This window comes from Stegodyphus dumicola, chromosome 1, assembly GCF_044657685.1.
Source record: "Stegodyphus dumicola isolate Sdum_Otavi_A_Nest chromosome 1, ASM4465768v1".
NCBI lineage: Eukaryota > Metazoa > Arthropoda > Arachnida > Araneae > Eresidae > Stegodyphus > Stegodyphus dumicola.
Genome location: NC_140768.1, coordinates 183,715,090 through 183,741,840, shown reverse-complemented (window position 1 = coordinate 183,741,840; position 26,751 = coordinate 183,715,090). Strand labels below are relative to the sequence as shown.

The 26,751-nt window shown below is 34.0% G+C and overlaps 1 protein-coding gene across 2 annotated transcripts in view; it reads right to left on the bottom strand.

Moving 5' to 3' along the window:
- The window catches only part of LOC146999404 (uncharacterized), a 532,534-nt gene that overhangs the window by 47,915 nt on the left and 457,868 nt on the right, over nucleotides 1-26,751 (bottom strand). For both annotated transcript variants that reach the window (XM_085823566.1, XM_085823560.1), the window contains exon 3: nucleotides 15,252-15,387. In XM_085823566.1, the coding sequence (XP_085679692.1) occupies nucleotides 15,252-15,387 (136 nt within the window). The remainder of the gene's footprint in view (nucleotides 1-15,251; nucleotides 15,388-26,751) is intronic.

The window sequence follows — 26,751 nt, the reverse complement described above, 5'->3', positions numbered from 1 at the left end:
ACAGATACACATTTAATTACTCAAGTTATTTTATAGAAAAATAATATTTAGTCACTGAAATTAGGAGTTTCTATTTTTTAGCTTCGCTCTAAATGTATTTGGTATTTAAAACAGTAAAAGGCACAAAAAATATAATACGTTCCCAAAGTGTTTTTGTAAGAGATACAGAAAAAATTCTGTCTAATTAAAGCAAAGTGAACGCTTAACTGGAATTCTTTACACCGAGAGAAATGTATAAAAAATTATTTTTTTATGAAAAACGCATCCAAGATGCTGAGACTATTTCCTGATGACTATTCCAAGATGCTGAGACTATTTCCATAAATGATTACATCATTTTTGAAATACTTCAGAGTAAAAATCTCTTCGAGATGTTTATTATTTTTATGTCCGCAGATAAATAGATACTGTTATCAATCGACCTTGCACATCATATTTCTTTTTCCTGTAATACAGGGTTTCTGAGAATGACGGTGGGATTCTGTGTGGTCTGTGTGAAGCATATTGTGCGAAATATATTGAACGTGCTTTCATTTCCTTCAATCAGTCGAAAGAATCACGCAAAAATCACAAGTTTCAATATATTGTTGCGTTTTTCTTTTTTCTGACACCAGTTGTTACGCTATTTTCTTTTCCTTCACATTCGTACGGGGATGGATCGTATGGATTTGGATTGAATAATGACGACACTACTTGATAAAGTATCGAAACACACTTTATTAGCCAGTATTGTCAGGACAGCTCCAAAACACGTTTTACAGTCGTCGATGAACTACTATAAACACGCTGACACGATCAGCGACACAGCCTTCAGGTTATCAGGCTATCACGGTGGAGACAGCTTCACTGCAAAGCAACCGAGTACAGCTTCCAACTCATTGGTTCAGTTGTTCTCGGAACTCAACGTACTCTCCACGCGATGCAATCGACGATACATAAGAGTATAGCTCTCGACTCAGCACAGTTTAAGACAAAACTCGACGGTGCACTAATTCGCGATGCACTAAAAGACTCTCTCGATGCACTCAATGACCAACTCGGCGCTAGACTTCAAGACACTAGCTCAATGACTATCAGCTCGCTAAACGAGGCACACACACTGACTGCGGACCAGCAGAGTTTATATAGCTTTCGGCTTGTGTTCGAGAACATTCTGGGCTAAACCGGTAAGAATTCGTTCCAGAAGGTTCTCCATCAGTCCATGGCATATCGCCCATTTTGTCGCCAAATGTCGCCAAACGGGCGATTTCTCGCCAAATGTGGCAACCCCACCTTCATTTGCCTTTTTATGGCAACCCTAAAATTGCTTTGCGGGGATGCCATCTCACCGCGCCTTGACATTTCGTAACAATATGTACCGTTAATAGAGGAAAGGTAGATCATAGCTATATTTAGTTTGGGCTTACACTTTGTCAAGAACATCTGGTGTGAAACTTGAAAAAATATCCTTGTCTTATATTCTCCTTAAGGGGTCAAGATTTTAGAATTATTAACTTTTCTCATTTTATATCTCATTTTTGACAAAGCTGCAAAGCTGATTGTTATGGGATAAGGCAGTTGACTTCTTGCGAGCCGTGGGATAGGTTTGTTTCTAACAGAACAAACCTATCCCACGGCTCGCAAGAAGAAGAGAAACAAAAAGAGCTATGGAAATTGGAATTCTTTTTGAACTTATTTTTATTTTGATTTAATTCCAAAAATCTAAATTTATGACTTGGCAGCAGTATGTTTAATTTTTATTCAAGAAAGGAAATGTTTGCATCTTTTTCATGTTCAGGTTAATTTCTTTAAATTAATTAAAAAAAATATAAGGGCATTTCTTCTTTGAAGTATTCTCCACTAGCAATCGAGTAGTGAAGTAGTTGAACACTGGTAGTTCCGTTCGAATCCTGACGAATGAACTGGCTGCTTGGGCGGTTTCGTTGTTTTCCTCATGTGTAACATGTACACGTGACAGTTTCCCTTAGAAAGTTCTTCTCCGAGGCATCCGTTCACTTAGGCGGGTAACTCTCGACTGCTCTGCCATATTCAAATAAATAAACCAAGCAAAAAACCAATTTATTTGAGGTATTATTTGAGATGTTTCCTGAAATTTGCAGGTTGTAAATGTTTCAAAATTTCATTAGTTTGAAAAAGGAAATACGTATCTGTTATTATTATTTAAGAAAATGTAATTTCTAAGGACCGTTTCAAATGAGTCATATCTCATATTTTATACAGCATTTTCAATTACTGATAAACTGTATAATGATGAGTGAAAGAAAGGATGAAGAAAAAAACAGTAGTTTCAATAAGAATTTAAGAAACACAGCTCGAAATATGCTAAATGAAAATCAGAAGATTTATTTTCTTGTATAATTTTGAAGCTTGAAAATTGCAGTGCATGGAAATAAAAGAAAGTTATGAAAATGAAGTTATGGCTACTATGTATGCGTAAAGTTAAGTTATTATATGAATGTATAGATGTTAATATATTATTACGTAACATTTCCAAATAAAAGAAGAATGCTGTTGCAAAAGATTATTTACTTTAGAAGTCACAAAGCATGTTACAACCTGGTGATCGTAACTCTGTTAAAATGTTCTGCTCTAAAAACCATTTTCATCGTTATTGGGGCCTCTGTGAAAGGACTGGTTAGCTAATTTATATTGCCACAAACCTAGCATCAAGATAAATGGAATAATTTAATTAAAACATAAATGCTGTCAGATTTTATTTGCTTTTTAGCTGCTATCTGAACCCAGAAGCAAACGGAAAAAGCAGCTACAGAAAGATCACAAAACTTTACACAACCGGCAGTCTGGGCATTTATCTGATTTTTAGTTAAATTTCTTTGAAATTTTTCTGCGCTTTCTTAAACAATAATTACTTAACCTTTTCCATGCGGCTCCCACATATTTGTGTTGTATGCAATATATATATATATATATATATATGGATAAAAAATGGAAGAAGTTGTATGCATATGATAAAAAAAGAATTTTACCGCAGAAATCGGCAAACAGACATGTAGGAGTTTTTCAAGGAAAATATTCAAATATCAACAATAGCTTTCCTTATACCTTCCAAGAGACGGAGTGTATTTTTTTTTTCTTGTTCTTAGGAATTTTTTTTAATTTAAAAAATAAAGCTGCTTTTTGAAACATAAACAAAAGCTCGCCTCTCCCTTCTAAAGCGTTGTACTGCCCGCCTACGAGAAGAACAGTTCCCACCACAGTGTCTGGTGGGTGGCGGTCGTTATAGCAACAGGGCTAGTATATTTCAAATAGGGAAGAACCAAGGGTTGTTTTTTTTGTTATTTTGTTTTTGGCAACTATTGGCTGTGGGAAAAAAAGTTTATCATTAGTCTTCAAGACACCCCTACGGAAAATGGGTCAAGGCTTGTTTCTACGGCAACAGAGAACTGCAGACTAACTGGCGAGACTTTTCTTATGATAGACAGACTGTAATTTAAACTTTATATCTTACGCAGGCGTTTGTATTTTCTACGCCGTTTTAAGTATTTTTATTCCATACTTTATTTTATTATTTTTCAAGAGAATATATTTCTGCATGTAACATAAGTATTAAAAATTTAAGGTATGAAAAGATAGTTAAACGTAATATTGGTTAGCTACACTTCCTAAAAGTAAGTAATATTTTCCTATAAATTGTTCAATTTTAGTTAAAAAATGTAAGGAAACGTCCATGTTTACCTTAGTAAAAACAGTAAAATCCTTGAAAAAAGAAAAGATGATAGTATATATAAAAATAATAAAAAAATCTGAATGATTTTAGATTTTAAATTACGTCCAAAGGGGCGTTTTTTTTTTAACATTTTCTGCGTTACCTTTATTTATTGAGTATCACGTTCTTCGTCCTTAAACCATAAATTTCAATTCAATAGCAATATAGCAAAATAATTTAAAAATGAGCGCATCTTTAGAATTTCAGATACACAGTCTCGCGCGCTGGAGATAAAAATGCTTTATCTGTACAACGTTGCCATTGCTCGCTTAGAAATCCTTGAGTTTGTTAATCAAAAATTCATTAAAGTTTTACAAAATATGAAATCGATCATGAAACAAATTCCAAATTTCAAATTTGAGCTTCCACATATATTCGTAGGAGGATTACGTCATTAAAAATTCGATGGCTCTAGGTACCGTTGTTTTATCACAATGCGAGAAATATGCATACATTTATGCAGATTTTTCATTATTTAATTTTCTTCACATATAAGACAGGCTCTAACATTTGGTGGCAACAATTTGGAAAAGTGAAACGAACACTTATAGTGAACCAACGCAAAATCGCAAAACGAAAACAATAGTCCTTCAGGGACTATAAAAAAAAAGAATTTAACTCAGCTGATTGAAAACCCTACAATTTTTATTTAAACAAATTACAAATTTTATATCGGGAACAAAAGAATTAAATCTTCTGCAGTTATTCGTAATTTTTTTCAAATAGATTTTAAGTGGTACCCTACGAGCGCACAGAATATTGATCGAGATAGACACTTTATTTATATTGATAAACCTAGATTATTTCCAAAAACATAAAGGGATTTTAAGAGAACCAGAACATCAAAAAAGGTTTTATCTGAAATAAAACTATCAGTTTTCTATTATCGAAAAAGCATGTATGAAACTCTTTCACTAAGTAATTCATTTTAAAACTTTTAAGATTTTCATATAGAGGAAGTGGTTTTAAATTTAATATTATGTGGACCAGTCAGGAATGATTAAGCAGAGAATAATTTTATTTTCTCCCGTTTGCCCACTTCCATTTGTTTCATCTTACAAAGAATTCGTTTATCATGATATTAAAAAAGTATGATACGCTTGTAAAATAAAACTTATAAACCAATGGTAAGGAAAAATATCAATATGATATTTAATCAAATACGTTTTGTATCTTAAACGTTTATATTTTAGTGTGAAAGTAATTTTTTTAAAGTTTTATTTAGATAACGGTAATGCAAGATGCTGTTCTAACTTTTACAGAAAGTCTAAACTTTGACTATTGAGATATTAATACACTGTTTGTTATTGTATCATCTGAAGGAGTACTAAAGAGCCTGAACAAAGCTTCCAAGATTTAAGCACTCACATATTAAAGCTGAAGGATTAATCTCCGTTAACTTACTAGAATGATTTCATAAGGTAGTTTCTTCGTCCTTTCAGCATGCTTTCATAGTTTAACGGTAGCACACTCGAAACGTATTCGAGAGATACAGGTTCGGGACCCGGCGAGGACATTGCACGTTTTTCAGCTATCCTGCTTCAAAAAACCATAATGACTCTAAGACTTTATTTTCTATAACAATCACCTAATAACGTTTTAAATTAAATAATCCAATATTATTTTTTTAATTTTCCTCTTTTCAACTATAAACTCTACAAAAAGAGGAAAATTTGATGAATAACGTAAGTATTAAATAAGAATTTTGAATCTGCATTCTATAAGATGTGAAACTAATTTTGGTAACATGAAATATACTGATAGAAATGTACGAAGAGTACGCTCAACGTTTCCTTGCGTCAAGGTTCAAAATATGAAACATATTAAGACGACAGTACTGATTTAAGAAATAATGGCATAACATTCAGACGGTATATGTCTAAGGAAGAAGACTTTAGGAAAGAATATTTAGGAGGAGAAGAATCATAGTCCATGAAATGCATATAAAACTATATAATTATCAATGAAAGAGTGACAATCGGTATTGGAACTATTTATTTGTATTCCGGGTCTTTTATTTTTTTAAGGAAACATACCATCTGAAGGAGAATCAAAGCCCACCAGAAGCAGATAATACTCGTATTACTCAAAACTTTTAGTTCGACTCAGTTGCAAATATTGACAAATGGTGTAACTCCATGATATTTATGTGGCTTTTTCGGATTAGCTATGTTTATATGAGTTGTTTTTCTCAGAAATCCATTACGAAGGCATCCGTCATTTAGTTAATTATACCTCAAGTTCAATTTAATTATCCAACTAGCTGTGTTTGCCTAGGAAAAGTCTTATACGAACGCAGGCATTCTTTCCTTAGGTAGATACCCTTCGGTTCTGTGTTAATCAATTAACCAGTTTTGCCTAGGAAAGTCCTCTACGAAGGCAAATATTCCTGTAGATAGGTACCATCGAAATTCTCTCTCTTAATCAATTACACAACTAACCAAGGAGCGAAATAATGACAGAGAATATGCAAATTACAATAAAATAAATAGCATCGTAATTTTAATGAAAACCGAGTATTATAAAGAATTTATGACTTTTCAGTGTTTCTCTGAAATATACTATTATTTAAGATTCGTAATAATTTCAACATATCGGAAACTACAATTAAACCAAAATATGGTCCAATTATAAGTATTTTGATGCTGCAAATACCTCATTTCTCTTATCCTTAATGGTTATATCAACTCTTTCTTTTTCTTCCTCTTTCCTTTTTGTTTTTTTACCATGGGATTGTACATCCACGAAAACAACAGAATCTAGCCACCTTCAAACAAGTTTGAAATTTTCCCCAGAAGTATCATTCTTGCTGTTCTTCACTTGTATTATTGTTTCTATTGCTTGATCAATGAACATAAATCCTTAAATTTTCTTCTTCATTTCATTCCTTAAATTTCCATTTTCTCTGAACTTAATTCAGTAGACGACAGCTAAGATGTTGTTTGGGACTGGGAGAAATGGAGTTAATACAGACATTACGCTGGACTAGATGGATTAAACTAAACGCAGTTCAAAAATAGAATCTTTTGGACTTTATGTCAGAAGACTAGCAAAATGGATTTATTCAACCATTCAATATAGTAACAAGTAACTCACGCCGCGCTTTGCTTTGCACCAATCAAATAACATTATTTACTTATATAAAAGAAAAAAGCAAGATCGTTATGCAACTGTGATTGGCTTATGAAGCCCATATATTTACTTACGATATAATGTGTCTATAAACTACAATTCTAGTCCAGCGGTCTGAGTATACGGTTACTTGTTAGATGTACCGTTCATTACAGAACAAATCATTCGGACACAGATTGGCTGTTAAGCCAATTATGACAAATAATAATTTTTAACTTTACTCTAGATACGTTATTTATTAAATATAGAATAATCGCGACCGAAGTATAGAGCATGACACATGAGATTATATATGGAAATGAGGAAAATGAGAGCAAGCCCGTTCTAATATAAGGATTGTTTGTTAATGGGAGATAGTGTGCAGAGTAATAATTGTACAATAATTTCCTGTAACCGGATAGCTACCGCTGTAAAATGGTTTTAGAGGAATATGACATTTCACACATAGCACAGGCAGTTCTCATTTGTTAATGAGAATTTTACCTGCCAGGTTTATTCGAGACATTATGAATCTCTTTAGTAATACGCTAGTGAATATTTCGAATAAGGGTAGCAGGTAAATTTCTCATTAACAAATGCGTAATATGAAGTTAAAATTCTCAATAACAAATTATGTAGTTGAGATTATGTTTAGTAAATGAAACAAGCAGAGGTATATGTGGATTCCGCCTGTGCACGTTTATGTATATACATATTTATTAAATTTCAAAAGATATATAAAGTGAAAAATAATATCTAACGCATTTTTTTTTAAAGTTTAATGAACTATTATGGACGATAAACACCGCATTCTGCACTTGATTTACGATGATAAATGCTAAAAGATGCAGAGGTACTTCGCTTTAGAATAAGTCCAAGTTGATTGGGAGCAAAACATTTGTTTGCTATATAACAGAGTTTCTTAAACTTTTTTTCAGTCGCGATCCCTTTTTGTCACTGAAATTTTTTCGCGACCCGCAAGACAGTATAATATTTACAAAAATGTTGTGGGACCTTATAAGTATTCCGCAAATCCGACACACGCGTAAGTGAAACTGTCAATTTTTTCACTTGTACTGTAATATACTATTGCAGTTTTAGGTCATTAATTTCTAATTTTAAGACATAGAACAATGGGAAAATTTTAAATAAGTAACAGACAAAATGACAGTGTCACGTGCAAAGCAAGGAAAATTAACGTTTATATTATAAAAAGAATGCGTCGAAACGTTTTCGTTTTTTTCCTTTGTCTGTCTTGTCTTAGCTTTATCTATTCTCAGGTACATTGTGTAAGAATATGTCGTAATTGTAAAATTATTATAATGTTGGCGTCAGGATTTTTGTCTTAGATTCACTCTATGTTATTTGATATATGATATATGACCCTACTATATAATATTTGTTTGGAGTACTACTCGAGTTCGTTGAGCTACGACCCCTATTGATCTCTTTCAGGACAATGCTACCACTCCTATTATTAATATTCGGTAAATAGTATGAATTTTCACGTGATTTTATGTTTCTTGCTTAAATGTTCTGTAAATTTGTTAACAGTCGCTAATTAATAACAACAGTTAAGCAACGAAGTAAATAATGAGGATTACCATGGAAATGAAAAAAGAGACTGCTGAAAAATTTGAAGATGTCACGCATATCCGGGACGTCGCAGCTGCATCCCACATGCCTAGAACGATATATACGATTGTGAAAAACAAAGATTCGGCTAGTGTTGCAGATTTTTAGTAAAGATCAGACTTGGTAATCCTCAAAGGGTCTCAAGTATGGACTCTACAGAAGCAAAGAGACAGAAAAGAGAAATAAATCGTACAAAGTTGCATTTATATACAGTATGCATTTCAACAACCCCATTTTTATTTAATAATGCAATAAAAAAATCTGAAGGCTTTCAGATTACATTAGTTTACATTACAGTTTACATTACGCCCAAAGGGACATTTTTAAGGTTTTGTGTGTTACCTTTATTTATTAAATACTATGCTCTTCGCCCTTAAAACGCAACAGCATTATCACGAAATTGTTTTAAAATGAGCATATCCTTTAGAATTTACGATACCCGTCTCGCGCGTGGTGATAAGAATGTTTTTTCCACACTCGTACAGTGTTGCCATTTCTCGATTTGAAATCGTTGAGTTTCTTAATCAAAAGTTATTTAATGTCTGACAAATTATGAAATAGGTAATAAAAGAAATTTCATATTCCAAATTAGGGCTTCCAGATGCCTATATTCACTAGAAGTTTACGTTATTCAAAATGGGATGGCTCTAGATACCATTGTTTTATCACAATGCGAGAAACATACATGCATTTATGTAGATTATTCATTATTTAATTTCTTTAAATATTTTGCAGGGCTGTAATATTTGGTGGCAACACTTTGTAAAGTGTATCGACGCAAAATGTCAAAACGAAATTAATAGGCCATCCGGGCTAATAATAAAATAGTACTTTTTTCCTAGTAACTGATTCATTATTTTCCTTCATTTGTTACTGAAAAAGCACGTTTGATGTGGGTCCATGAGGTATAAGTCCAAAGATCTGGAACGGATTAAGGACGGACATCTAGGTATTCATGAATTAATAAAAATTTGACTTAAATCTTGAATATACAATTTATCTAAATTATTAGATAAAAAAGAAGCATGCCAGTTTAAAATTAATCTTAATGTATCCTTTTCACGCACTGCCTCGGCTCTTATATTTACCACAGTTTACAGAATTGGAATTTCATTTTGAGCCATTTTATACAATGGAGTAAGGTTATAAGGTATTCCTTCCTCATTCTTAGCATGCCTTCGTGGAGTAGTGGTCAGCACGCTCAGCGCGTATTCAAGAGGTCTGTGGTCCGAGTCCCAACGAGGGCATTGTTCATTTTTCACATCTCTTGCTTCCAAAGAATCTAATATATACAATGGCGCCCGAACTAAAACATGGTGGTGGATGATGCGAGTATTCGAGAGGTCCGTAAATCGAGTCCCGGTGAGGGCATTACTCATTTTTCACATGTTCTGCTTCCAAATATCCTAATGTCTTCACAAAGTCAAGAATATATTGTTGAGAGATATAATTACAATATAACAAAAATGCATCATCCATCTCTTGTAAAATTTGTTGGAACATCCAATTAAACGCTGGATTGCTTATCAAAAGAAATTTGCACATAATCATAAGTGATTACAGAACAGCTGTTCGCAAGCTCATTGCTGGAAAAGTATTGTCTACTCAGATGTCAGCTCCTCTGCAATTCCTAAAATTCATTCTCGAATTATGAATCATTTCATTCAGTTGCAGCACATTGTGGTATTTGATGCTAACGGCTTTCTTTTGCCGCTTAGCGTTCGTCACGTCTCTGCTGACATTCTTAAACTATGACTGAAAGTGACATTACTTTCGCTTCGAAAATCTTCATAGCTTTACAATTATATGGTATTTCTCCCGCTTTCTTAGCATGCCTTCGTGGTGTAACCGTTAGCACACTCGGCGCTTATTCGAGAGGTCCAGGGTTCGAGTCCCGGCGAGTGCTTTGTAGAGTTCCTCCGTTTCCTCACATCGAAAAATTATGAATGATTGTGCAGTGGCGCCCGAACTTTAAAAAGGTGGTGGATGATGAATCTCCATCACCAGGATTTGACGACTGGGTCCCCTAATCTCCAGTCTCCCTTAAAAAGGGGTGTATGTAAGGTATTTCTCCCGCTTTCTTAGCATGCCTTTGTGGTGTAATGGCCACCACACTAGGCGCGAGAGAGGTACAAGGCTCGAGTCCAGGCGAGGACATTGCTTATTTTTCCTTTCTCCAAGTTAAAAAAAATCCAAATGTCTCTACATAATGAATCCCCTAAAGTCGGTATATTTTGTTCACAAAATCGTGCAGTTCTCCATTTACCGTGGAATATGTTTCCATTTAGCCTTTTACCTTCGTATTTCTATACGCATCTTAACGCTCCTAGAAGGAATTTTCTTTAACAACAATATGTGGATATCATGTTTTATTGCCTGTGTTCGCCACTCGCTATACAGTTCTGGAAGGTGGTGGCTACAGAATATCTCTTAATAGAGACTGTTTAACCTTTTTTTTTAATCCTTTACATAACTTAGGAACTACATATATTAACCAAGTCCTTAAACGTCATATTTTTCCTATTATTTCTTTATAGTGTTTTAGTAGTAAAATATTCATTTAAATTTATTCAACAAACTCAAAAGCATTTCTCATACCAAGAATTCAATGATTCATTTTTGAACATATAAACTTAAAAACCAAATTATAGGCGTTTTTGAAATTTAACATTGCACCAGTTATAGAAGCGTTGAAGAATCTGAAGCAGGCTATAATTTAGAGGATTAAATTACTATGTTACTGAGACAGGAAAATTAATCTTTCTTAATGTTGTTCATGTTATAGAGACTGCATTTTTCAAAAGAGTTACTATAAACAAATGGTAGGATTAACTATGGAAAACTCATCAGCTCTGTAAATTCTCGCATTTGCTTAAACGTTTTTTCGGAAATTCATTGCTTAAGTTATTCTTTATCCTAAGTTGCATTGTATTTTTGCTATATTGATGCTAAGAATGGTTATTTACAGAGTATCTTATAAAATACGGTTATTTTCCTTCACGTTAACAAAAACATTTTAAACTTATTCAAGTCATTTCAAATGGCCAAACACTTGAAATTTCATGCATTCTTAATATGCGATCGAGGGAATGGCCATTATCCATCGCTCAGTTAGCCGTCAGAACGTTGCTTAAGGTGCACCTCAGTGGGCGATCCACTTTGCATCCATGAAAAAAGAGTAGTTCGTTATAATTATGATGGAGACGGATTTGAGAAATTTCTCTTTCCCTACCACCAAATCACTCAACAGTTTCGTTTCGCTTGTATTTTAAGTGCTCCTATACCACACAGACATGTACACTTGCAAACTTCCATTCGAATTTGAGCCCAACAATAGAACAATCAGAGGTGCAAACCACTATATTGATCTAGCGGCTTTTAAGGGATCTATATCAGGTTTTAATTCCACGGAGAATATCCAACATACTTTGATATTATGACTGAATATATATAAGTCAAATTAAAAGGCCTCAAAACTTCACTTTATTAATTAAATTATATATTACTAAAATAGTCATATATAGATAAGAAATTAATAAACTTTTAATCGCTTATCAGTATCTCAATCATTATTTTAAATTTAATCCATCAAAGTTACCGCAATTTATTTCTTCGGTTTGGTCGTTCATTGTCAATCTACTACGAAATAATTCCTGATTTTAAAGTTTAACTCAATATTTTATAATATAACTTTTATGATAGGTTCATTTTCGTAAAGAGCAAACATTTGTTGAAATTCTTAAATATTAACAAAAATTTATCTTCCTTAATTAATGATATTGATTATTATTTCTACCCGATGTTTCAAATATCATATCTAGTTTTTTAACTTTTAATTATTGTTTTGCTTCCCAGCTGGAGTCATTTTAAATTTCATTTTATTTCGCCCATTGACTTTTCAGGAAAATATGATTATATATAATCCCTACCCATCTTTGGAAAAGAAATTGTCCTAGAGAAGATGGTTATGTGTTTGGTAGGTCTTGAAATTGATGGATATTTAATGAAAATCAAGGCAGTCTAAAATTATTTTTATGCCTGATTTTAAATTTTACATTAGGTGTGTCTCTCTTTCAATTTAGATTATCATGCTGTGATTGTGTGATCAATTATTGGTTGTTATGATTAATCACTAATAATTAGTGATTAATTATCTTGGTGATTATGGTATTAATAATGCTATCATTATGTGATAAAACCCTTTCAGAAAAACGTTATTACCTAGCAAGCAAAAAAACACTTCAAGCTTTGTTCTTTTCCACTTGAGGCACTTGTTCTGGGCTTCGCGATGTTATTTTAAATACATGACGAGTGTAAACAGATCAGATAAAAATTGCAAGATTGTAAAAGATAAGAAATTTGAGATGAGTAATTCTTTGAACGATCTTGTCTGATCTGACAGATCAGTAACTCTCTATTTACAGAAGATTTGGGTACTTTGTTGGCAACATTAACAGATGAACCAAGAACTCTCATGAAGTTTCACCTCGAACTGGTATTACTAGTCCTGTACTGCTAAGTTTTTTGCTAGGTTATTGAAGATAATAAGGTAAAAAGAATCAGCTTAATTTTGCATATCGATTTGATTATCGAACGTTCTATTCAACTGCAACAGTGAAAACGGTAAAGCTTGTGTTCATGCGATAATAATAGACCAGAAAGTTCGAGGGTTTTATTAAAGAAAGAAGCAAAAGCTACTGGCCCCATTTAGGCTGATTCTTGTTGCCTTAATATCATCAATAATCCTTACTAGGCATGTTATTTTAACTCCTTTGTAAGGTTGTAAGGATTATGTTAATTTTATTAACAGTTAAATTTTAAGTTTCTTTCCTGTCAAATTCTTAACTTCAACTTACTACTTTCGGCCAGAACGTACTTTTGGAATTTGCTGAATATTTAATGAGAAGGAGCGGTATTTAAACCACGAAGTTAATTACTGAGTCGGAGAGAGTCAGAGTTTCTGATTTACGCACGTCTGCCTTTTTGGCCACTCTCTCTCTCAAAGCTGTTATTACGCTCGGCCGTACTCAGGCCCTTGCTAAGCTTCGTAGTCAAATAAGTTAAGGGGCCAACTCAAATTGAACCTTGATAGCATCGGCTATACTTCTTTAGTTAATCTTAGTTTTAGTTTAATTCTTAGTCTTTTTAGTTCAAGTCCAAGTGCGGGCTTTGCTTGTACACTCCCAGGCGGAGTTTGTTAAATCTTATTAGAATAATAAAGGGTTAGTTACCCTTCTATCTTGTTGTTTCTTGTCACCTCACGCAAGCGATTATTCGCTTAACAGTTCTTAGATTCCTCACTTCCAACATTAACTTAGAATTCCAAAGTGAGGTACTCTACAAGGTATTCCTATGAAATTCAATATCATGAACTTATTTCTCATGTACAGAGAAAAGGGCATCTAACTTGAAGGTAAATACAATTAATAAAATTGGTTTGAAAACACGTCCCATATTTTCATGAATTTCTGTATTTATTCTGTCCTCAAATTAAAAATTTCCTGAAACGTATTTTTTCAGTTTAGCTAACTTTGGAGTACAATGTATTTACAATAAAATAACAAAGATCATTTTAAGTCGCATTTAAAGTAGCTTTGAACACCAGTTATCTTTAACAATAAATTAAAAATCCTCGATTCCGTGATGACATTCTTCGAAAGTACCATTTACCAAAGCAGAATTGCTGAACATAAATACCATTGTACAACTGCCTATCCACCTGGATATATTTATAAATTACCTCAAATTCAGATAAAATTGAGATTACATTTACTAAAGCTGCGTAACGTTTCCTATCAGCAAAATTCTGTAGATCGATGCTGGTATGACGGAAGTCACAAACCGTTTGTATAACGATTTCGAAGTAATAAGATATTCCACATCTAGGGCTAGTTTCTACCAAATCCTCGCTTAATGGACGGCATTGTGTCTTCAACATTACTGCAGGTAATAATCTTCTTAACGATTGGTACAGACAGAAAGCTTGGGGAGATTATTACCCGTTTTCTCTACACCAGTTCACAGACCTGAACCAGGCATCCGTGGTATTAATAGTTGTGAAAGAGAACTTATTAAAATTTACGTATCTCTGTTTATGCATTGATACGGATTTCTATGCCATTCCTTTCTGCGAGTTTGAAATGATCTTAATGAATCAATAAATTGTATAGTGTCTGATGTCGCTATAAGAATTTTGTGTTGTGTTGTGTTGGTAGGTTTTGAATGTTTGCGGATGTTTGTGTAGAGATGTAGTTTGCCCCTGTGTATCGTTGGAGTTTGTGTTTCCTAAAGTATTATAAAGCTGTAAATATTTCAAAAGTATGAACATGAAGACAGTAATTAGAAGATGAAATCTGTAGAATAACTAATTAACACTTTTTTATGAATTAGATGCTTCACGTTTACAGTTATAAACGTTAAAAAGATTAATAGCCTCATAAATAATAATTAATAATACCTTATGCAGAAATTTCATGGATTTTCATTGCAAATATATAGAACACACAAGAAAATTCAAAATGCATATGCTTAGCAGAAAAGCAGGAAATGACTAATTTGCATGCAAAAATAACAAAATGTTTATTTATATTAAATTTCTAGAAATGTGTTTTAGTTATCTATTCTACTTTAGAAAGTAACAAGACTAAAATTCTTATTGGCTGCTTTTGTCTTCATCACGTAATGCGTGCGCTTATTCGAATGCTAAGCATTCTAACTGAAATCCGATGGTTAGAATATCTTCAATTTAATATGGAATGAATAAAGTGGCCACGCTTACCTGTAACTGTGAGCATTTTCTCCGCCGATACCGTCTGGAAGGAAGGGGCATCTGCGGATATCTCGCACTTGTAGGTTCCCGCAGTGGTCACGTCAACGTCCTGGATGTAGACCGTTCCATTGCTCGAACGACCCAGCTGGAAGAGATTCGATTCAGATTTACTCGTCACGTCAGAACAGAATACTAACTATAGAATGAATTGAGGAATGGATCACGCAAAGGCTTTCACTGTCGAAGACCTTCACCGCTGTTACATTCAATCATTCTCTTAAGTTCTTCCTCGCTTGCGAGCATTGATGTAAACGAGCTCACTCTAGGGTAAATATTTTGCAAGATAGCACGCAATTTAACTCAACTATCCGTTTGTTAATGCATGGTAAAGTGAATTAATTTCTTTGGAAATTAGAAACCACATGTCGTATCACATTGTTTAAATTAATAAGCTTGAACTCCAAATCATATTAACATGATCATTGTAATAGCATCGGAATTCTATCATAATTCAAGGTAGTATACAGAACGGAAACCGTGATTTGAAAAAAAAAAAAAAAAATGCTTATCAATTTGAATTGATGAAAAATTTGGTACAAAGCATGACAATCTTTGTCATAACGCACTACAAACATGAAAATAAATTAAAAGAACTAATCCAAATTACGATATTGAAATACTGTGTTGATAAGGGATGCCTATTCTGATCCTTGAATTTTCAAACCACAGGAATCTTCAGAAAATTTCATCTCCCTGCTTTATTTTATTATTATTTTTTTTTCTATTTGAATCTTAACCTAAATCACCGCTAATTGTTTTATTCAAATTCTTGAATTCAAGACTTTGAAATGATTAGTTTAATAAATGATAAAAAGAAGTGTTCATTAAAATATAATGCAATTACTGGATCTAGATCATCTATTGGCGGCCATGAGTGCTACATTCTAAGCTTTCTTCAAAGAATTTTGCCTTCAATGTTTAACGTTTATATTTGATAACTCCTGGAATAATTTCCACATCTCCGCACATGAAAACGTGCTTTGATTTTAAGTGAATCAGAAAAAATATTTAAAAAAACCGCAACTGTTATTCATATACATTTTGTCAAATCATGTTAAGAAAATGGAATTCAGGCATCAATACTTTAATTATGTGCATCGTTTATTAAATTTCATTCGCAATGTTTTAATAAATGCAATTTTTGTTACTTAAAACTGTGTTTTTATTTTTTAATTAAACGCCGATTTGAAATTTTGCTTTAATTAAAAACTTTTAAATAAAAGTTGTTTTCTTTCTTCATCTTCTTATTATTCTTGTATAAAGAAATCGAACTAGTAGATATCCGGGAGATTTGACAGCTTTTTAGGTTTAAGATGCGAAAAATGTTAAGATTCCTAATAATAATATATTATACAAACAGAGTAATATTATTGTAAATTATCATACAGAAATATCAATCCTTAGTATTTCTTTTGAAGAGGATGCGTAATAATTTTTCCTGCATCAGTTGAGTATATTTTTTTCTAATTGCATTAAACTTCTAGGACATTTTTATTACCAAGCAGCTTGCTAACAGATATACAATATGAATTTATTAACATCCGACTGACTGATACGGAAAAATCTAAAATTTTAACGTATTCCTCAAAACTTACTGATACAGAAAATTTTTATTTTAGTATATATCTGGAAATAGTTTGTTACAAAAAATATCAAATTCTAGGCCGTTTGCTTAAAAATCATTAATTTCTGAGGGAAGCTCTTTACACCAATTGATTCAAGAAGATTGTACAGAAACCAACAATACAGTAGATTCTGTTATGGGCAAATTACTAAGTAAGAACCTGCTGTTAATGAGGATTATGGCAGTGAAGACGAATTTTCTTGTTTGAAATAGTTATAAAGCTGTTGAGGCTTATTCTGTTAATAGTTAGAAGGCTAACTACAGAATAAAAATTTTCCAAGGAAACTTTATGAAGTTAAATAAATAAATGAAGAAGTTAAGCTTATTAAATATTACGAGTAAACTTTTTTTTTTTTTTTTTTTTGTTACTGATTGCAATTTTGTCAGAGTTCAATCTAACTCCATCGAAGCTTTACTATTACGGTGGTGAACGTATTAGAAATTGTAGCACTTAGTAGCAAGAAAAAGTATGGGCTAGGCTAAAAGCAAATTTCTTAAGAAGTTTTTTATAAACCATTTGTTGTCTCCTCGCAATGGGTTGACTCGATCTCGCTAGTAACACACCATCATTTTTACACGGACTGCTCAAAAACAAATGAGGGTGTCGGATGTACATTTGTGAAGCTGAAAGAACACAAACAAATATAAAAATGGAAAGCATATTTGGCATATTACAGTAGTGGTTTTTAAGCGGAAGCTCTTGAATACGGGAAACTATGCAACATGTAAACAAACGGAATTCAATCCGACATCGTGTCGGTACCTTTGGCCATCTCTGATACCAGCATGCTTCACCAGTCATCACTAACCTTCAGCAACTTCTAACAGCAGACATAAGCATATAAACCTAAAATGAGCGAAAGCACACAAAAGAATAGAAAGTAATTGAAACAGCAGACAAACTAGCTAAAGAAGCACATGGTAATATAGAAGCAATTGTACTCACCTATCCAGTTCCTCTTTTACACTTAAAAGAAAGCCCTCTTAGAAAATGCAGTTCAAAAATAGCAAGATCAATGGAATCACGGTGCATCAGGAAGAAGAATGTTTGATTTTATGCCAGAAAGGTCAACTAAACATCTTATAGCTTTTCCACAATTAACGCAATTTATAACAGGTCAAATTCCATTTCCTGCATACTTCAATAGATTCAGTATCTCTGACACAAACATCTGCGTCTGTAGAATTGTAGGTTCTCCAGAACGCTTTACCTTCCAGTGCCAGACAGACTCAAATAATCTAAACTTATAAGCCAATTATGGTAAATCATTCAAAAACACCTTGTCAATCAATAAATTTTGTAGAAGCATCAATATAATAAAAGTGATGGGGCAAGGTACATGTCAGCCAAGCTAAATAAAAATATTCAAGGAGCTATCCTTGATACATTTTTTTGAATTTGGGATTGAATACATTTTTTTGGTCTCAGCAGTGACAATGCTTATATCAGCTGAACATGATTAATTTAATGAACTTATAACTAAACCGGTTAAAATCTTGTTAAATTTGTTAAATCATTAACTAATCTTAAACCTGTTAAATCATGAATTAACAGTTATGCGTCATGACAAAGAAACAATGTGCGGTATTTTAGGTTTGTATTCATATATTTCTGTACATATATACTTTTATGCTGTATGTTTATATTGTTACGAAATGTCCAGGCGCAATTAACGCAATAGCTTCCCCGCAAAGCAGCTTTAGGGTTGCCATAAAATTGCAATAAAGGCAGAAAATCGTTCATTTGGCGACAAAATTGGCGATATGCCATGGACGGATGGAGAACCTTCTGGAACGAATTCTTACCCGTTTAGCCCAGAATGTTCTCGAACACTAGCCAAAAGCTATATAAACCCTGCTGATACTCGGAGAGTTAGTTAGTATCGAGTTGGTGTCTCCGCAGGGATTGCTCTCTGCGGAGTTGATGGAGTTGACAGCCGGGCAGTGAGTGCCGAGTGTGTCGTCGAGTGCACCGAAAGAGTCTCATAGTGTATCGCGGTTAGTACATCGTCGAGAGAGCGTAATGAGCTCCGCGAACGACTGAACCGAAGAGTCGGGAGCTGTGCTCTGTGTGTCGTCGAGTGCATCGCGAGTTGTAGCGTGGAGAGTCTCGAGAGTACGTGGAGTTTCGAGAAGGACCAAGCAGAGTCGGGAGCTGTATTCTAGTGCTTTGCCGTGAAGCTGTCTCCACCGTGAAAGCCTGATAACCTGGAGGTTATGTCGCTGATCGTGTCAGCGTGTTTATAGTACTTCATCGACGACTGTAAAAACGTGTTTTGGAGCTGTGCTGACAAAACTGGCCAATAAAGTGTGTTTCGATACTCCATCAAGTAGTATTGCCCTTATTCACTCCAAATCTACGAACCCCGTACGGAAGTGAAGGAAGAAAAAAAAACGCAACAATAATTAATGTTATATTGCGTTATATGTTATATTTAAGTTGTATGTAAGAATATGATGCTTGCATATATTGTATGTTATGTTTAGTTTTGTGTTGTATGTATATATGCTACATTTTAAAATTTTATGAGCAAATCAAATACGCCACTATGTATCACATACAGCAATGTTGCCATTGTGAAAATTATTAGCTATGTAAAATCTTATGCTTAAAATCAATAAACTCCCAAAGAGGTACTCTTGTTGCCCTTGTGAGGTGTTGTTATGGAATACACATTTTTGCCGATGCTGGACATGAGGTGTTCCCTGCTCTATCGCCTGTTTTTGCATTTGCACGTTCGCTTTCCTAATCCATATTAATAATAAATTGTTGCCTTTCACGCTTTTGTTTATCACGCATTTTAATTTACACATCATTGTTGCCGGTTTGACAAATTAATTTAATATACCAAACGTTTTAAAATAAAGCAAAAAAAACAACAACATTAACTTACCGTAGATTTTGAGTAAAACTCAATCCATCAGATACAGATCATCTTCCTAAGGTCCCTCTTCCATTCAAATTATTTCTAGTTCCTGAAGAAGAGGGACCTGTATATAATCTCCCTCAAAATCGAGAGAGAAGAGCTTTACTCAAAATCTACACCAAACTAAGGTTTTTTAATCTTGTCTAATTTCAAATTTGACAATGACATTCTCTCTTGCAGTTTTATTCTAAAATGTGTCGTTATTTTCCGTGATAATCAATCCTTCTGTCTCCATGTCAAGAAGCTTTTCATCACCTTCAAGGCTTGAAATTAAGAATCCTTAAGTTCTTCTGCTTGTACACCATTAGTTGCTAAACTCGGCCCTTTACGTTCAAAACGCTTTAAACAATATGATTTTTGACTTTACTAAAAAGAATTTTAAATAATTTTCTTTAAATTTCCGAGAAAATCAAGTTCACAGCAGTGAAAGAAAGTATACCAGGCTTTCATGCAAAAGGCATTCATAAAATTAATTGTGAAAGCGGTCATGCGTCATTGGATCTGTAATATTCCGCAAAGTGACTTTTCCATAATTTCAATTTTCGTAAGCCAAACTTGTAAGTCGCATTAATTCTTTCTTCAACTGGTTTTTTTAGAAGCTTCTAAAACTGTACAGTTTAATAAATGACTAACTATATTCTACACTGTTCCTTTCTGCTGCTATGGACTGAATTCAAACGAAGCTTACATTCCATTTCTGACGGAGCGAAAGGGAAAACCAGTTTCAAGTCCCACCTCTCCTTTTTCTCTTAAGCACTACAACTTCCACTTTAAATACTTTGCGTTCATCCCGAGAACAGCAATGCTTTGATAAAACTGGACTAAGCTTCAATGAAACTGTAGTGAGCGATAAATTTTGCTTAAATGTGCTAATTATTACATTGAATTTCATGATTTGTTTACAGTCAAACATAATTATTACAAGAATATACATGTATACATAGTGTTACGAAATGTCCCGGCTCGGTGAGATAGCTTCCCCGCAAAGCAGGTTTAGAGTTGTCATAAAATGGCAAGGGAAGGCGTGGTTGCTCATTTCGCGAGAAATCACCCATTTGGCGACAAAAATGGCGATGTGCCATGGACGGATGGAGAGCCTTCTGGAACGAATTTTTACCGGTTTGGCCCAGAATGTTCTCGAACACAAGCCAAAAGCTATATAAACCCTGCTGGTACGCGGAGAGTTACTGTGTCGCGACTTATTCCGTGCGGAGTCGATCGAGTTGACAGCCGGGCAGCGAGTACCGAGTGGGTCGTCGAGTGCATCGACACAGTCTTTTAGTGTATCGCAGTTAGTGCATCGTTGAGAGAGTATGTTGAGCTCCGGGAAAGACTGAACCGAAGAATCGGGAGCTGCGCTCTGTGTGTCGTCGAGTGCATCGCGAGTTGTAGCGTGGAGAGTCTCGAGGTTACGTGGAGTTCCGAGAACGACCGAGCAGAGTCGGGAGCTGTTCTCTGGTGCTTTGCAGTGAAGCTGTCTCCACCGTTATAGTCTGATAACCTGAAGGCTGTGTCGCTGATTGTTTCAGCGAGTTTATAGCAGATCTTTGACGGCTGTAAAACATGACTTTGAAGCTGTCCTGATTAATACCAGCCAATAAAATGTGTTTCGATTTCCCATCAAGTGCTGTCGTCGTTATTCACTCCAAATTCACTAGAACCCCGTACGAACGTGAAGGAAGAAAATAACGTAACAGCTGGTGTCATAAAATAACGTAACAATAGTTTTATCATGAAATCCCTACAGAAGAATCCTCACAGTTTTCTAATTTTACAATTTTTTTTTTTTTTGAAATGCGTAAACATTTGTGTTTTATTCTTCTTGAAGGGAGTTCTTGCTTTGCCTTCTTATTTCAGATTTCAGAAATGTAGCATCTGTTAAAAGATTTACGTTCCATATCCTAAAACGAAACCCATAAATCACATCATTTCTAACATGCCAGTCAACATCCTTTTTAATATATTATTATATTCTTGCATTCCTGAATTATTAGAAGCTAAACACCAGGATTTTGCCTATTTGCAAGTATAAAATCAAATATTATAAAGTAGGTTTCATGTTGCTTTTAGTAAAACATATCTTTAGTACAATCACTAGTATACATATAATTCATAATTCAAAGGTTTGTGTTAGTATACGTCATGTAAAATTGAAAGCTTTATACAGGAATTTTAAATATTTTTTAACTTAATGTGATTGTTAAAACAGATATATATATTAACTGATTAAATATTTCTTTGAATATTAAACGCAACAACGAGGTGTTTATAGTTTCCAGTAAGCAGAATTCATTTTCCGGTAATCTAACATTTGTTGCCACTTGCGGAGAAATTTTGATTTCAAGCTTCGTACGCAAATGATCGAGTGAAATAATACAACATGTAAGACTCAAATTATTTCATTAAAAAAGCTTTTTCTTTGTTAAATAAAAGCACAAGTCTCCAACTGCCAAGCAATTACCATAAGCTTCTCGACATCTGTCTTTGCCTTTGTGGCATCTGTCTTTTAAATAGATTTTATGTTCTAATCTTCAATTTCTGGGAAATTGTTTTTAAAAATATTAAGCAACTCTTATCTGCTCCGCTTCAATTTATGTTAGTTGTGTCAACGGAAATCTGCAAGCCACGATTAGATTGCAATTTCCTTTTATTCTTATAATTTTTAAATGTTTAATAATAAACTCTTTGTAGTGTTAGACTGCAATGTGATGTTTCAGATCGCAATTTATATTACTTTTCACTGTTGTGCAGCATTACTGTTCTCTCTGAAAATTGCACATATGTTAAATATTAAATGTTAAATTTTGCGTTTTCTGTTTGAAAATAGGAAACTTTGTGGTTAATTTTGGTTTGATTATTATGGAATTAAAGAAAGTTAGTTCAAGCTTAAAATATTGAAATACTCTTCATGATTGATCTCTGAGTGTCACGTAATTCAGGAACATTTTCACTCGAACCAAACCTTAGGATGTACCTTATTTTGCAACTTCATCATTCAACTATTAACCATTTCCGTGAAAAAATTCTTTTGGCATCCCAGACTCCCCAGGCACTTCCTGTCATATTTTAACCTGCCGTTGTCGTTTTGTAGCGTTCGAGATCTTATTCCTGTGCCATAAATTTCACTTAGAGAGCTATTTATTGGAACGGATATTTTATTTCTGAAATATTAGGCATCACTTGAAATTTCGAGGAACAAAGTTGATCATATAAATACATTCATATAATTTAAATCTAAATTAAATTTATCTCTAATCTAAATTAAATTTATCTGTATGTCTGTTAAATGTTGGTTAAGAAGAATATTACTTTATATATCTTGAAAATGTAAATTTTCCTCTGATATTAACACACATGATTAAAAATTGTTAGTTCAAAGGGGCTTTGTGCCTGAAGGACTATTGTTTTCGTTTTGCGATTTTGTGATGAATCACTATAAATGTCCGTTTCACTTTTCAAACTGTTGCCACCAATGTTAGGGTCCTGCATTAGATTTGAAGAAATTAAATAATGAAAAATCTGCATAAATGTATGTATATTTCTCGCATTGTGATAAAACAACGGTACCTAGAGCCATCCAGTTTTGAATATTGTACGTTTCCACCCGAATATGGGCATGTGGAAGCCCAAATTTGGAATTTATTTTATTATCGATTTCATATTTGTAAAACTTTAATGAATTTATGATTAACAAACTCAAGGATTTCAAAGCGAGCAATAGCAACTTTGTACAGAAACAAACATTTTTATCTCCATCGCGCGAGACTCTGAATCGGAAATTCTAAAAATATGCTCAATTTAAAATTATTTTGCGATATTGCTGTTGAACTGAATTTGATGGTTTAAGTGCGATGAACGTGATATTGAGTAAATAAAGGTAACTGACAAAATGTTAAAAAAACGCCTCTTTGGAAGTAATTTAAAATCTGAAACCTTTCGTATTTTCTTTTTTTTATTCAATAAATTCTAGATATAATTTAAAGATGTAATTGTTTCAAATAAACTACTAAATCTCAATCTAGATAAAAAAAAATGGGCTATGATCAGTGCAGGTCTTTTTCCATGGAATCTAGTTACTACTATACGATTTGAACTACGTTTACCGTTTCAGAATACACAACAGAAACATATAGTTGTTTGTCAGGCATTTATGGAATATGGTCTATGACAGGAGGTGAATTCTTGGATTTCTGTGGAACAAGAATAAAGTTCAAAGTCAAACAACACAAAAACAGCAATCTTCTGAATATATCCAAGCATTTTGAAATTTAGTCTAAACGCCTGCAAGAAAGCATCTTCAATTTTGGTGACATAGTACCTCATTTTTCCGAACTGGAAATATATTCTCCTTTTAGTGTTAGATTTTTTACATTAAGAAAAGACATGAGTGTCAACACGTGCTGTGATATTGTGACCTGATCCATTACCAGTGACTATGGTTGCTATGATGATGCGTTCCATTGCAAATTCAATCTTCTACTGCAGGAAGGATGCAAAGCTGTTGCAGAAATTTAGATGCAAAGCCTCAATCGCACAGTCTAGAACTGGTCATTTCAAAGCAATGTCTGAAGATTCAAATTCTTAAGTGAGAAAATAATGCAGGCGGGTGAATGCGTTCTGAAAATTGTCACCAGTTGGTTAAAATGGATTAGCAGTAGAATTCGGTCATATATCAACATGTTCTTCTTATCTTAAAATTGCCAGAATATTTACAGGCATTATTTACAAAAATTATAACAGACATTTTTAATACAAAAAATACAAAAAAAAAAAAAAAAAAAAAAAAAAAAAAAACTAAGATTTTTTTCTGTATTTTTTAATGTTAATACCAACATACTTTTATTCTGTCATTCATAGAATATTTTCTGTTGCAACAGACTGTACAACTGAGAAATACTAGGCTTTGATCATAAAAAGAACAAAACAATCTGATTTTGAATGTAATGAAATGATAAGTTTCATAATTATTTCCCTTTAATGCAGCGAATGATCTTAATATTTGAAAAAGTGAAGATTTTTAGCCCAAAAGACGTTAACCCAGGAGGGCTATTAATTTCGTTTTAGCATTTTGCGTTGGTGCACTATAAATGTCGGTTCACTTTTTAAATTGTTGCCACCAAATATTATTGTTCTGCGTTATATTCAAATAAATTAAATAATGACGAATATTCATAAACGTATGTATGTTTCTCGCATTGTGATAAAACAACGATACCTAGAGCCATCAAATTTTGAATAACGTAATCTATAAGGTATTTCTCCCGCCTTCTTTGCGTGCCTTCGTGGTGTAGTGGTCTACACGCTGGGTGCGTATTCCAGGACAGGACAGGACTAAGTGTGGGAAGCACCAACACATCGCCATTGGCAGAACTGGTGTCGCTCCTTCACACTAACCGTCTTGAGATGAACACCTCCAAAAGGTGTACTTACGCCAGGCATCGGTGTTAATTGAAACGTTAATCATTAGGGCATAGAGAACTTGTGGTACGGAAGATACAGTTGCTGATGACAATGGCATTACAAATACAATACCATACATTACAGTTGATGGTGAAATTATAAATATAAATATATGTACACAAATAAACAAAAAGAAATGAATGGAAAAACATTAAACAGTATTATCTTGGCTAAGTTATTGTGATATTAATATGATGTTATTGGGACAGTGTAGCAGTTCCAGTTATGCCATTTTTTTAAAAAAATGTGCATAACTGTGGTCGTATTGTCTAGGTGTTAAATCTGTACTGACATTGATACACTAAGATAAACTATTGCAATGACTATAAAGGCACCCCCATTGGAAAACTGGCGTTCGTACCAGAGAAGAAGAAGGACTTAAAACAGTTATGGAGCACACAGTTCCAAGCCGTGACGGTGGAGTGTGTCAATTATGTTTTTGATACTACTGTGGATTTTTCGGTGCTTTATCAAGAAGCGTTTGAAGTCTGTTCCTGGTGCTGTGGGATGGCGGATGTGATAGTCTTCTGTTATTGGGCATTGAAATAAATAATGATCTGGATCACCTGGATTGCCACAAACGCATATTTCAGTCTCTGAAAAGTTTCGTTCATAGAAGTAATTTGGGTACGGTCCATGACCAGAGATATATTGAGAGAGATAATAATTATAAATAGTGCGCTCAGTATCGACACATGGGAGAAGTGAATGCGTCCTTCTGCCTTGCGGTCCTTGATCCCATTGTCTCTGCCACTCTCCTTTGGCCATCACTTTTAGAGTAAACTTCAGTGTGGAGCGTGGCTATGGGATGTGGATGGTAGTGCCTGACTGTTCGAGGGCTGCCTGCTTTGCCAGGAAGTCCGCTCTTTCATTCCCGGCGCAATAGCTATGACCTTTCGTTCATGTAAGAATGAAGTTCTTTTGGCTGGAATTGATAATTGTTTGTATTTGACGGGCTATTGGTGAATTTGTGCAGGGATTTTTAATGGCATAGATTGATGATTGGCTGTCACTGACGATATGGACTATGTCCGTTGGTAGTTGGTGGAGCTCTTGCATACTGTAGAGGATTGCTGTCAGTTCAGTTTGGTGCACGCTGTTTAGATCTCTAAGGTGCCCTTGCCATTCTGTGTGTGAGCTAAGGTTATATTGGATGGTTGCAGCGCTGCCAACCTTTTGTTCGATCTTTGAGCCGTCAGTGAAAGCCGTGTATTCCGTTGTGGGTGGTGGTTTGTCGAAAATGCAGTGCAGGTTTTGAAGATTCAAAGCAGGGTGATGAAAGTACTTTTTACGCTGATCTTCGTAGTCTGTTGGGTGGAATGTGGTGTCATTAAAGTTAGTTGTTTTCTTGAGTTGGAGGACTATTGTGGAGATTGCGTCCATTTGTGCTTGGATTGGGAGCGGGAGCACACCTGCCAGTGTCTGTAGGGCGTTGTTA